At 43.0% G+C, this 14,565-nt stretch overlaps 1 protein-coding gene across 1 annotated transcript in view; it reads right to left on the bottom strand.

Annotated features, from left to right (window-relative positions):
• The window catches only part of CFAP54 (cilia and flagella associated protein 54), a 373,056-nt gene that overhangs the window by 231,542 nt on the left and 126,949 nt on the right, over positions 1 to 14,565 (bottom strand). Inside the window, exons 23-25 of the mRNA XM_060195585.1 lie at positions 12,174 to 12,310; positions 6,440 to 6,587; positions 2,828 to 2,983 (exon numbers count right to left, since the gene is read on the bottom strand). Coding sequence (XP_060051568.1) covers positions 2,828 to 2,983; positions 6,440 to 6,587; positions 12,174 to 12,310 — 441 coding nt within the window. The remainder of the gene's footprint in view (positions 1 to 2,827; positions 2,984 to 6,439; positions 6,588 to 12,173; positions 12,311 to 14,565) is intronic.

Below are 14,565 nucleotides of genomic sequence, written 5' to 3'. Positions count from 1 at the left end.
AGCAGGACCTCATCAGTGAAGGCCACCCATTGTTCGAAGGACCCTGCCTGGGGACAAGCCTTATCAGGACCTCATCAGTGAAGGCCACCCATTGTTCGAAGGACCCTACATGGGGACAAGCCTTATCAGGACCTTTGAACAGACTTTGCGGTGTGCTGTCTACCGGATGGGTGGTCATAGCTGATGGCAGGAGGATGTGCCTGGTTGAATTCTATTGGTTGTGTGATCTTACTATATTTGAAACTAGCCCGCGCTTTGCTTTGAATGGATCATGCTTTTGCTAAGTTTGAAATGATTGGATCTTGTGTTTGCTATAGCCTGTTATTGGATGTAGGTTGATAAGGTGATGTGCTCCCCCTCCCTGAGTGTAGTCTGAATTCCTATAAATTGTATGGTTTGAGCCCTGTTCGGGGTCGAGTTTGGTAGACTAACACCAGTCACCATCTCGGCCCGGATTGCAATTCGTTAATAAACATCTTTGCTTCCTTACAGTGGATGGTGGTTTGATTTATGCTCGCTAACACTAGCGTATGTGTAAAGGTATGGCTAACATTTTCTCTTCTACCATGTCAGAAAGAAATTTATAATGGACAGTAAATACTACACTGAGAGTCTTGTCCTAAGCAAGTGCTAAATCTCCAATCCTCTGACAATATTTTTTAAAGGACCTGAACTTTCTGGACAGTTCTCAAAAAAAAGAAAGGAAGGAAGGAAGGAAGGAAGGAAGGAAGGAAGGAAGGAAGGAAAAAAGGAAGGAAGGAAAGAAGGAAAGAAAAGAAAGAAAGGTGTCTCTAAATAACATCTTGTTAGTCAGACCTAATGAGCAAGAAATGGCAAGCAGACTGGAGACACCGGTGAGACGCATGACCCTCCAAAGGGAAGAAATAAATGAGTCCTATGGAGATTCAGCAACCTGGCAGATTAAGGGGGTGGCTGGGGACATGCTGAGACACCCTCTCCAAAGCAGGTCATGTGTCGGGGCTGGAAGAAGAGACAGTGACAGGCAGATGGCTTTCATCTCTGGCACAAGTACATTTCACACTTGGGAATACTACCCCAGTCCGTTTAGAAACACAACATGGAAGGGTGCCCACCATGAGCCTAGAGCTTGTATTTTGGCGACGGGCCTCTCCAGCAGCTGAACTGCTAGATGTGGGAATTCAAGGGAAGGAGGCACGTGTGTCTGCCCCCCTGTCTCCACTCCCCAGTGAGTATCTGTCAGATGACTTCTAAGCTGCCTGGTTAGTTTCCACCATAGTGAATTAAGGGTTTTACATTTTTGCATGAGTTCATTTATAGATTCTTGGTTCTCAAAGTTTGAGCCAATGTTGCTGGTGATGATGACAGTAAAGATGTTAATGGTGCTTCCATAAAAAAAATAAAATAAAATTTAAAAAAACCTTACTTCTGAACCCAAGACTTCCCTAGGGTAGGGAGAATTCGGAAATAATGAGCAGACCCTTTGCATAGGCACAGAAGTCCTGTATCATCCCTTGACTTTAGGGGCTGTGAATGTGCTAGAGCTGTCACCGTCACAGCTACCTTGTGACATAATTATCAGAGGAGAGTCCACTGCCAGCCTGGGAGAAGCAAATAGCCCTGTGCAAACTGCAAGGAAAGGAATTCCCCTCACAACCATTAGCTTGGGGAGAATAGCTCGAGTCTCAAGTGAAAACTCCATGCTGACCAACATTTTGATTTCAACCCGGAGAGAAGCTGAGCAGAAGCCACAGCTAATTACAGCCTCCTGACCCACTGTGACTATGGTGCTGCTGTAAGCTGCTAAGTTTACGGCTGTTGTCTGGGAGGAACAAAGCACCAATATACCCCTCTAGCCTGGTGCTTGCTGGGATAGCCTAAGGGTGCTTCTTCCCGAGCAAGTGCTCTCTGGGTTGGAGAGAACTCAACTGGAGCCAACCTAGGCTGCTGAGTGGGAGAGGGATCAGGAACTCGTGTCGCACTAACGTAGTCACAGGAGATACACTCTGGGACTCTGGGAGTTGGAAAGAAATTCCAAGTGATTTTACTCAGAAAAGCAGCTTGTATATATACTAGCCAAGTAGGGTGGAAACAGGGTGTGACATAGAGAGGGTGGAGCAAAAAAATAGATTGGTGAAAAATCAGGGTGTGACAAGGAGAGGGGGCGGAGCAGGCGAGCATACTACCCAACAGGTGCTGTCTGCTCTTTTCTCATATATTTCAAGTCCTTCATCACTAAGATGCCAAGTATTTTTTATTTGGGGGGATGGGAGGTCATCTTCCAATTTGTTTCCAGGGTTTTAATAATATATTTTCACAGGGCTGGGTGGTGGTGCACCTGGCTAAGTGCACATAGTACTATGCACAAGGACCCATGCAAAGATCCCGTTTCAAGCCCCTAGTCCCCACCTGCAGGGAGGTTGCTTCACAAATGGTGTCTTTCTCCCTCTCTATCTTCTCTCAATTTCTCTCTGGCCACAGGAGCAGTGGATTCATAGTGCAGGCACTGAGCCCTAGTGATAACCCTGGAGGTAATATATGTATATTCATATTGTTATTTCTAATGTTAATGAGTATAAAACTGGAAATGCTTTTAAAAACTTTAGAAAAGACAGTTGCAGTATTTAAATATGGGCAGTACTGAGGCTGAATATTCTCAGAGGAACACACTTTAAGTCCTTATGTATATTTGCTCAGTGTAAGCAAATAATTAAAATAAATTTCAGTTTACTCATGAAATTTCATACGTATTCTTAACCTAGTTGTACTTTATAAAGAATGTGCTGCTGCTTCTGTTCTGAAATGTTTCACAGAGTTCCTTTTGTGGGTGGAGAAGTCGCACTCTTACCTGGATAATGGGCACCAAAACAGTATCATGATAGATCATAGGAGCAAGCAGGCCATAGCATTGTGTCACAGCTTGGAGGGTATAATTGGAATCACTTAGGTAGTTGCTAAGTTCCAGTGCCACCAGTACTCTCTCACATTCGATCAATCTAGCAATCTGTAAAGAAACAGGTATTGTTAAGTATATTGAACATCAGGTGCTTACTAATGTGTCTCGAAGAACAAAGGGTGAAACATACGACCATGATGACTGGGAAAGAGCGCAGACCTGCCATAAACAAATTCTAGTATCCAGAATAACTGCGCCACTGGGAAGGTGACTCCATGCATGTACGTGTGCATCCTGGCTGCTTGAAGTTCTAGGTTCAGTGCCCTTTACACAAGAGCACTGTGAGCCAGGGCGTCACAGGACCATGGAGCAGTACTTCAGTGCCTCTCTCCCTACCCTCCCATTTTCCTCTAGGAAAACACAGACTAAAAAATAGGGCTCTAAGAGGTTAGACTGTTGTGGGGAAAGCTGAGAAATGTTACACTTGTACAAACTACAGTATTATACTATTCGCTGTAAAGGTATAATCCCCTCAATAAAGAAAAACAATTGGGCTACCCTACCCACAAGGAAAATATAGAAACAGGCTGGGACAGGCTGGGAGTATGGATCCACCTGTCAACACCCATGTCCAGCAGGGAAGCAATGACAGAAGCCAGACCTTCCACCTTCTGCATCCCACAGTGACCCTGGGTCCATACTCCCAGAGAGATAAAGAATGGGAAAGCTTTCAGGGGGAGGGGATGGGATACAGAGTTCTGGTGGTGGGAATTGTGTGGAGTTGTACCCCTCTTATCCTATGGTCTTGTCAATATTTCCATTTTATAAATAAAAATTAAAAAAAAAAAAAGGAAACAGGCTGGGAATACGGATTGATCTGCCAATGTCCATGTCCAGTAGAGAAGCAAATACGGAAGCCAAACCTTCCACCTTCAGCACCCCAAAAAGAACTTTGGTCCAGACTCCCAGGGGAGTAAAGAATAGGCGGTGATAACCAGTGGGCTCCTTACCCCCATTCCACCAGGAACCTTGTGGTTATGCCACCAATGAAAGGGCACCAGATCTGGACAACACCAGAGGAAACCCGGCACGGTGTCCCTTATCTGAGAGAGAAGATCAAGAAGAAAGGCATTCGGAAGTGGTGAGAGGTATAGGGTGACTTAGGAAAGGAAGTAAAGGCAGGACTGGAGAAAAAAAGTGTGCAAAAAAGTAGGTAGACAATTAGATAGATAGACAGACAGACAGACAGACAGACAGACACAGATAGACACAAAAACCAGCCCATATCTGTGACCTTGGGAGAACTGCTGCAGCTTCCAGTGGAAGGGATGGGGACACAAACTCTGGTGGTGGGAACTGCATGGAGTTACACCTTTATTATCTTACAATTTTTTAAATCAATAGTAAATCACTAATAAAACTATTGAAAGCAATGAAGGGTGGGGGGTGGCACACCTGGTTATGTGCATATATTAACATGCACCAGGACCCAGGTTCAAACCTCTGGTCCTCACATCCAGGAAGAAAGCTTCACCACTGGTAAAGCAGTATTGCAGGCGTCTCTGTCTCCTCTTCTCTAAGAAAGAGGGTTTATTATTATTGTCTTTATTTATCTGATAGAGAAAGTCAGAAATTGAGAGGGAAGAGTGTGATCGAGAGGGAGAGAGACAGAGAGGTAAATGCCTGCAGCCCTGCTTCACCACTCGCAAAACTTTCCCCCTGCAGGTGGGGACTGGGGGGCTTGAACCCAGTCTTCGTACTTTTTATATATCTAAAATAAAACAAATTCTAAAGAAAAAACAAAGGGGCTGGGAGGTAGTTCAGTGGGTGCATGCATGTATAAGGCCTTAAGTAAATGCCCCAGTGTTGAATAGTAATGATGATAATAATAATAACTCTAATTTACCAATAATGCTATATAAGAATAACACAATATTAGAATTACATGTTTAAGATTTTGGTAAAGCAATATAAATGTCACAAGTAATGGAAAATAAACCAATTGCTTTTGCATTTGTAAGACACACTCCTGCCTATAATTTAATGTTAGAAAAATTATCATTTTCAGAATAAGAGTTATAATAGGTAATTATTAAAACATAATGTCTCTGCAATAATGTCCCAATTGGTAAACAGTTTCAATTCCCTTTTAAATCTGTGAGGAAATGGCAAATTACCAGTTGACCAAATTAATGTTGTATTATACTTCTGTTATGTAAATAAAAGTGATAGAGTGTAAAGTTAGACTTTGTGATTAAATACTACTTTATAAAGAATGAGAATCATGGGAGTCAGGCAGTAGCTCAGCAGGTTAAGCGCATGTGTCGCAAAGCACAAGGATCGGTGTAAGGATCCCAGTTCGAGACCCCAGCTCCCCACCTGCAGGGGAGTCACTTCACAAACAGTGAAGCAGGTCTGCGGGTGTCTATATTTCTCTCCCCTTCTCTGTCTTCCCCTCCTCTCTCCATTTCTCTCTGTCCTATCCAACAATGACAACAACAACAACAATAAAACAACAAGGTCAACAAAAGGGAATAAATAAATATTAGAAAGAAAAAAGGGAAAAAAAAAAGAATGAAAACCATGTCTTTTCCAGAGAAAAGTTTTCACTGTTTTTCTAAGTGTAAATTCAAGATTATGTGCAAAGAAAACTCAATGAGTAGGAATCAGACATTTTCACACAGAAAATGCTGAATAAAATGGTAGACTTGCATTCCAGAATTCACTGAATGATCAAAAGATCCTCTTGTTTTCCTAGCGGGTGCTGAAAAGAAGAAACTGAATTCCATGCAGTAGGAAGACGCTGATGGTTCTGAGAGCTTGGGTTCTCTACACAAGATTGTAAATTTCTCTCAGGTAAACAGTCGTGCCTTTATTTTCATAGCCACAAAAGCTGGCCCAGTGGTATGTGAAAATTCATTGGTTAATTAATTAATGGGGGGGAAGCAACTCTAAAAAAATCTTAGCAGTGACTGCCACTGCGCTGAAGGAAGCTTTGGTCTCTCTCTCTTCTCTCACTCTCCTTCCTTCTCTCCCTCCCTCTTTTGTCTCTATCTAAACATATACATATATATACGCACATATTATGATCCCCATTTAAAAAATAATAATAGCAGGTATGTTTATGCAGATTTTTAAAAATGAGGATGTCATATGAAAATCAATCTTAGGGGCAGTAAGATTATAATGAGTGTCACTTTTAATATTATACATTTTTTATATTTGAAATTTACACCACTTTTCTACAAAGAACAAGGATACATTTAAAGGAAAGACACTACCATGAGAGGAAGGCAGGTTCACACCTGGCCCTCACCACAGGGAAGGAAGCTTTGGTACAGCAGTCTGGTCTGCTCTTTCTGCCTCTATCCAGGAAAAAGATAAAAGGTATGAAATGAGAGGAAGACACACTGAGGCCTGTTGACCTTACCAGGAATGTCAGATACATTGGCACAGTCATACACTGGCCTCTCAGTCCTCTCCTGGGCAGGATGTGCAATACCAAAGGAGTGTGATTTCGAAACACCCAGAAACAACAAGAGTTGACATTTTAAATACACTTACTTGTTGAGAGGGGAAGATCTCAATGCCTTTAATATTATCACAGAAAAGATTTTCTTCTTTAATTTTAATGTCACTCATTATAAAAATATTTCTAAGAAAAAGGTATATGAGTATTGGAGAAGATTCTGCCAACACATCCATATGTAACCTGCAAAAGGGGTGAATAATGTCACAAGCAGAAATACAGACTCACTTAGCAAGTGAACTTGACTGTTGAATTTGGTTTGGCCTTAATATCTATACAAAAACGCAAAAGAACAACAGCATTTTGAAAGTATCTTCTCCCATACAGCTATATAAAATTAAAATTTAAAATTATCCTTATAACTAAGAAAACTAAATGACAGGGAGTCAGGCGGTGGCACAGCAGGTTAAGCACACATGGTGCAAAGCGCAAGGACTGGCATTAGGATCCCAGTTCTAGCCCCCGGCTCCCCACCTGCAGGGGAGTCGCTTCACAGGTGGTGAAGCAGGTCTGCAGGTGTCTTTCTCTCCCCCTCTCTGTCTTCCCCTTCTCTCTCCATTTCTCTCTGTCCTATCCAACAACGATGACATCAAGAACAACAACAATAAAAAAAAATCAAGAGCAACAAAAGGGAAAATAAATAGATTTTAAAAGAAGAAAAAGGAGTGACAGTCATGGCTTAGGTGTGTAAATATACATAATGACCAAGTTTTCTGTTTTGTTTTTTTTTCTTCCTTTATTGGGGGGAATTAACGGTTTACAGTCAACAGTAAAATACAGTAGTTTGTACATATGTAACACTTCTCAGTGTGCCACGTAACAATTCAGCCCCCACAAAGTCCTCCTCTGTCATCATGTCCAGGACCTGGACCTTCCCCCCACCCCAGAGTCTTTGACTTTGGTGCAACACACCAACTCCAGTCCATGTTCTGCTTAGTGTTTTCCTTTCTGATCTTGTTTTTCAACTTCTGTCTATGAGTGAGATCATCCCATCTTCATCCTTCTGTTTCTGACTGATCTCACTTAACATAATTCCTTCAAGCTCCATCCAAGATGAGGTGAAGAAAGTGAATTCACCATTTTAAAATATTTATTTATTGATTTAATAATGATCGACAAGCCCATTAGATAAGAGGGGTACAATTCCCACCACCAAAGTTCCTCATCTCATCCCCTCCATTGGAATTTTCCTATTCTTTATCCCTCTGGGAGTATGGACCCGGTATCACTATGGGGAGCAGAAGGTGAAAGGTCTGGCTTCTGTAATTGCCTCTCCACTGGACATGTGTGTTGGCAGGTGGATCCATACCCCCAGTCTGTTTCTAACTTTGCTTAGTGGGGAAGGGCTCTGGAGAGGTGGGGTTCTAGAGTACATTGGGAAGTCACTATTTTTAATAGTTGAGTAATATTCCATTGTATAGATAGACCAAAACTTATTCAGCCACTCATCTGTGGTTGGACACCTGGGTTGCTTCCAGGTTTTGGCTATTACAAATTGTGCTGCTAAGAACATAGGTATACACAAATCTTTTTGGATGGGTGTGTTGGGTTCCTTAGGATCTATCCCCAGGAGAGGAATTGCAGGGTCATAGGGAAGGTCCATTTCTAGCCTTCTGAGAGTTCTCCAGACTGCTATCCACAGGAGTTGGACCAATTTACATTCCCACCAGCAGTGCAGGAGGGTTCCTTTGACCCCACACCCTCTCCACCTCTCCAGCATTTGCTGCTGTTACCTTTTCTAATGTCTGACATTGTCACAGCAGTTCTTCTTCTTCTAGCGTTTGCCCTTCTTCCGTAGCCAGTCAACAGCGTATATTGGCAGGTCCGGTCGAGCGTAGACGTGGGAAATGAACTTAGATGATGCCGCATCCTGACGAATATCTGGCGGGGCGATGTTGCTAAGAACTGGCAGCCATGGAACCGGGGTGGAACGGATGGTTCCAGAAATGATCCTCATGGAGGAATATAATTTGGAATCGACCAAGTGGACATGGGGGCTACGGAACCACACTGGGGCACAGTATTCTGCAGTGGTCTAGCATAATGCCAGAGATGATGATCGTAGTGTGGAAGCGCTCGCACCCCATGAGGAGCTGGCCAGTCTTGCAATGATGTTATTCCTCGCGCCCACCTTTGCTGCAGTTTTTATGAGATGTTCATGAAATGACAGAGTGCGATCGAGAGTAACGCCAAGATAGACTGGCTGGGCAGCAGTGAAGTGGTATCTCACTGTTGTCTTTATTTGCATTGTTGATCCACAATGAGGGCAAGGTCCTATGCAGGCCCACAAAGGGGTCCTTGTGTTGTTCCCGATGGAGGTGACCAGTGACAGTAAAGAGAGGGATCATGTTAGAGGTCTAGGTGCATCACATCTGTGTGGGAATCCCAGGATTCCCTGACTAGGGCCCCAGGTGATGGGGTGGCCTGGTAGAGAGTAAAGAGTCATTATTAAAGTGTGCCAGTCTCTTGCCCTTACTCAGCTTTTATAACCCTTACTTTGTCTGACAAGGTTAGGTTTAGAGTGACTAAGGAATCGAATGTCTCAACATTTTGATGCATAGACCGTAGCCCTTCTGCATGTTTCAACCCAGTTTTTCCAACACTATTTGTTAAAGAGACTCCCTTTTCCCCACTTACCAGTCCATAGATGCGGGGATTTACTTCTAGACTCTCAGTTTTAGTCCACTGGTCAATATGTCTGTTTATGTCCCAGTACCAAGCAGTTTTGATACAATGGCCCTATAATGTAGTTTGAGATCTGGGAGTGTGATGCTTCCAGTTTTGTTCTTTCTCCTCAAGATTGTTTTGACAATTCTTTTTGCCTCCAGGGTGCCTCCAATGTGGCTCGGTGCCTGCACTATGAATCCACTACTCCTGGAGGCTATTTTTTCCCCTTTTGTGGCCCTTGTTCTTTATCGTTGTTGTTATTACTGTCATTGTTGTTCGATAGGACAGACAGAAATCAAGAGAGGAAGAGAAGACAAAGAGGGGGAGAGAAAGAGAGATACCTGCAGACCTGCATCACTGCTTGTGAAGCGACTCCCCCTGCAGGTGGGGAGCTGGGGGCTCTTTGTGCCATGTGAGTTTAACCCGCTGTGCTACCGCCCGGCCCCCTGTTCTGACAATCCTAGGTCTTTTCTGATTCTGGTAAATATTTGTAGCTTTTGTTCTATTCTACTTTTAAAAATTGGGTGGGATCTTGATGGGGATTGCATTAAATTTTTATATGGCTCTGGGTAGTATATTTATTTTGATGGTGTTTTTTTTTTTTGCACCAGGGTTATCAAATGGGGCTTAGGACTTGGTGCTTGTCCAGTGACTCCACAGCAATCAGCAACCCCTCCCCCCATTTTTCGTTGATAAAGGAAGAGAGTCCGAGAGAGGGAGACATGCCTACAATGCTGTTCTATCACTCATGAAGCTCCCCCTCTTGCTGGTTGGTGTCAGGGGTTTGAAGACAGATCTTCACACATGGTAATGTGTGTGCCCTGCCAGCTGGGCCATAAACAGAAGGGAAGTTTTCAAATTTTAATATATAGAGCTCTGTTCTATCACTATTCATCAACTTGGAAAATAGGTCCCATATACTAATGAAATTTCTGAAATGAGAGTCACTTGTAGAAAAAAAAATCAACATGGCTAGAGAAAGAGATCTACAGAGACAGACCCCGTCTTAATAACTTATGCATGATACCTAAGTATAGTTCCCAATTTCAGTTAACATGTCCAAGCCAATGATCTCAATCAATACTACAACCCAACTGCAGAACTACGAAAGCTATAATCTCCCTCCTGTGTTTCTAACATCCCATTCCTTGATCCTAGCTTTACTTGGTGGCAAACCTTCCCTCCTAAGCTTCAGGTCCTTCTGCTCCTCACACCTTCTACCCCAGGAAAGAGGAGAGGCTAGATCAGTCGTGGCCCTTGGGCAACGCTGTCTCACCACCACACTAAGTCCTGGCTGGGCCTTTTCCGGGAGAGCTTCCATTCTCCTGCTCCTGCAGCTCATACCAAACTTCTTTGTTGTACACAATTCGTTCTTTGCTCTCTTTCTCTGAAAATAAAATAATTCAAATATAAATAACTTTTTTTTTCCTCCAGGGTTATCACTGGGTCTCAGGTGCCCACACGAGGAATCCGCTGCTCCTGGAGGCTGTTTTTCCCTTTTGTTGCCCTTGTTGTTTATGCTTGTTGTTGTGGTTGGATAGGACAGAGAGAAATCGAGACAGGAAAGGAAGACAGAGAGGAGGAGAGAAAGACAGACACCTGCAGACCTGCCTCACCACTTGTGAAGTGACTCCCCTGCAGGTGGGGAGCCGGGGGCTCCAACTGGGATCCTTATGCCAGCCCTTACACCTTGTGCCATGTGCGCTTAACCTGCTGTGCTACCACCTGCCCGCCCCCCCCTAGAAAATTAAAAATTTTAGCCACTAGTAAGTTAATTCAGTAGTTGTTTTTTTACTTGTTGAGACAGTCTAGGATTAAACCAGTGCTCATTTCTGCAACGTTGTTGTTAAATGGAAAACAGTAGTATGACAAGGAAAGGCTTGTTTATCTCACATGACTTTCACAGTCCTACTTACAGCTGCTGACTGCCTGATCCTGGGAGCTTCTTTGGGCAAAGGGGAAGACTTGTTTACCCAACAGAAGAATATCCACGAAGTCAGGCAGTGGCACAGCTTGCAAAGCACACATTTTACCAACAGGACATCCATCAGACCTTAACCTCCATCTGACTTAATTTTTATTTTATTTATTTTTTGCTACCAGAGAAAACCACTGGGGCTCACTGCCTGCATGAGGAATACACCACTCTCCTGCACCACCCTTTTGTGGATAGAGACAGAGAAGGAGATAAAGAGAGACAGAGACAGACACTTAGGGCTGAGGAGATTATAATGGTTATGCAAAAAGACTTTCATGTCTGAGGCAGCAAAGGCCCCAGGTTTGATCCCCAGCACTACGATAAGCCAGAGCTGAGTAGTGCCCTGGTAAAAGTAAATAAATAATATTTAAGTTTTTACAAAAGTAAAAGATTAGAGAGAGGGCAACACCTGCACACTGTGTCACCACTCTTGAAGCTTCACACCTGCCGGTGGGCCGCAAGCCTGGAGCACGGTGACAGCACTTGGTGGTGTAGCTGCTCTCAGGTGCCCACCGCCCAGCCCAACCTCCACCTGATCTTTATCACAAAAGAGCCTGGTGCACGTTGGTGCTCTCTGGTATGAACTGGCATTACCTCGTTTACTGTCTGACTATGTCTCCCACAGCCTCCACTGTCTTATTGTATTTCAAATGCACACATGAGCCTACTGTGTTCTAACTCTAGCAAGGAAATTATTTGTTTGTTTTTCTTTTTAGGTACAGAAAAGGCAGAGAGAAAGAAAGCATAGCATCCAAACTTCCTTCAATGCAGTTTCATTGCAAGTTTCAAAACTGGGTCACACATGTGGCAAAGCAGGGAAGATTTTCTTTGTTTTTACCAAAGCACTGCTCAGCTCGGGCTTATGGTGGTGCTGGGAACTAAACCGGGGGACCTCGGAGCCTAAAGCATGGAAGTCTTTTTGCATAGAATTACGCTATCTCTCCAGTCCAGGAAGTTTTTTAAAAGAATGTGCCACCTTGGAGAGGTACGCATTTATTTAAAAAACCTTCCTACAAGTCAAATTACATGAACTATTGAATTAAACTGAAAGTAAGCGATCTTTGGCTTCATATCCAACATCTATGTTTTCAACAGAAATATTCTAAAAGAATTTTTCTAGTTACCTTTTCGGTGTAATAGTCATTATATTGCTCAGAGAAACAATGGACTGTTCATTGTGAAGTGGTGACTCGATGAAATAATCCCAAACTGGAGCGAAAACTTTCTTTGCCAGCTCATAGTTACCAACCTGGTAGGCAATCTATAACAAAAAGTACATTATCTTACACAACTCTGAAATCTATGAACTATATAACATAGTTCTGTGAGTTTTTTGTTTTGTTGTTGTTGCATGCCAGGAGTTTTTTTTTCTCTTTCTCTCTCTTTTTTTTTTGTACTTTTTCTTTTTTTTTTTTTTCTTCTCATTTAAGATGGGGGGGGGGAAATGTGTCTGGTGCTCCTATGTGGGACCTGGTTCTTGTACATGGTAAAATGTGAGGTAGCTGGTGGGCTATCTCCCAACCCCCATGAAATGTTTATTTCAAACAAGAATTCTGATATGGCTCTGTCACACCAGTTTCTTATACAATTATTCATATTTGCTAATCTGTTCTACAGTGCCATGGTAAGGCAACCAGGACCAGTGGCAAGGGAGACACACACATTCTGAAATCTCTTATTTCTAAATTGCATGGAAATTTGAAACTCTGTCAGGATGTTTCAAATTCTCATAAGCAAAACAAAGATCACATCTGAGCCAAATTAATTTCATTCCCATCTATCTCGGAGGTGTGCTCCATCATAGACACTGTTATAATGAACAATCTGTTCCAAGAGAAACAATCAGATTTCCCAAAACCAAAATACGAAATCTACTTCATTCTTTTCAGATTGTGACTGACACTTCCAGAGCATCTGTGCAGCAAAGGGTTCACAGCTGAAGAGAGAGATGAGGATGAGAGAGACTCCAAGACACTTACTATGCCTCAATTTAGCACATTCAACACTGAGTAAAAAAAATTGCCAGTGTCCCTGAAAAGCCTAGAAGCTCAAGAGAAAAGGACCCATTTCTTTTGGTAGACCACACTTCCTCAGAGACATGGCTAAACATTATTTGATCTCAAGGAAAGTACTTCAATGTGCACAGCAGTGTGAAATCTCACTAATGAGTTGTGTGTTGCTTCAAATCCTTAATGGAACCAGAGTATAAAGTCTAACTAAGTAGTCCAGGAAGGAGGTGACATAACGGCAGAGGTCTGGACTTAAAGGCATGAGGTCCTGTGTCCTGTCCCCAGCACTGCATATACCAGAGTGCTGCTCTGACCTCTCTCTTGCCCTCCCTCTCTCTAACTACATATCTCTCACAAAATAAGTAAGACAAATATGAAAACAGAGATCGTGGAGTTTCGTATGTGGATTTCACGTTGCTAGAATATATTTCAAACAGGTAGTGTGTTAAGTGAGAGAAGTCAAAGAGAAAAAGATAAATACCAGATGATCTCACTTACTGATGGGACTGGGAGGTTTACTTTTCCTGCTGTCCCCAAATGAGTAGGTGAGCTCACAGACCTCCTTAGCAGCCCTGCCAAGGAGTAAAAGCAAAGGGAAGAGGAGAGAGGTGTCCCAGCCAAGCCAGTGGTCAAACCTCAAAAACAAGTCAGATTGGGAGTCGGGCTGTAGCGCAGCGGGTTAAGCGCAGGTGGCGCAAAGCACAAGGACCAGCATAAGGATCCCGGTTCGAACCCCGGCTCCCCACCTGCAGGGGAGTTGCTTCACAGGTGGTGAAGCAGGTCTGCAGGTGTCTGTCTTTCTCTCCTGCTCTCTGTCTTCCCCTCCCCTCTCCATTTCTCTCTGTCCTATCCAACAACGACAACAACAACAATAATAACTACAACAATAAAAAAAACAAGGGCAACAAAAGGGAATAAATAAATAAAATAAATATTTTTAAAAAATTTTTAAAAAAACAGTCAGACTCTGTTACATTAGGTGAGAGCAATGAGAATCTCACTTCCCGGAATTTGCCATCAAGATTAAACCAGTTAGGTGGTTGCTGTCTGTAGCTGAAACTGAAGAATATCTAAAAACTCAGCACCTGCCACATGTCCTCCAAAGATGGAAAAGAAAGTCTGAAGGGAGGAGGGGAGAGAAAGAGAGAGAGTGAGTGCAAGTGTGAGGAGAGAGCCAGAGGTGTGAGGCCCAGAGCTGCTGAAACTTCTTAGTCTTCCCGAGTCCTGTCTCCATGTCCCTCAGCTGAAACCATGTCAAAACCATCTAAACGTAGGTGACTGTCATGATAATGAGATCGATGAAGCTAATAGCTCCAGGACTACAAGACAGCACCTAGCACAGAGTGTGAATTAAGAACTGACCAGTACATAGGTAAGTAGTGAGGATAATAACACTACTACCACTGATTTATTATAGAGAGAATTAGTGATAGTCGTATTCACTGATAGAGAATGAGAGGGAAAGAAAGTCATTTAAAAGCAGGCATGGCTGTCCTTCACGTGGGAG

Source organism: Erinaceus europaeus, chromosome 7 (assembly GCF_950295315.1).
Source record: "Erinaceus europaeus chromosome 7, mEriEur2.1, whole genome shotgun sequence".
Lineage (NCBI taxonomy): Eukaryota > Metazoa > Chordata > Mammalia > Eulipotyphla > Erinaceidae > Erinaceus > Erinaceus europaeus.
This window is presented reverse-complemented; position numbering and strand designations above follow the sequence as displayed.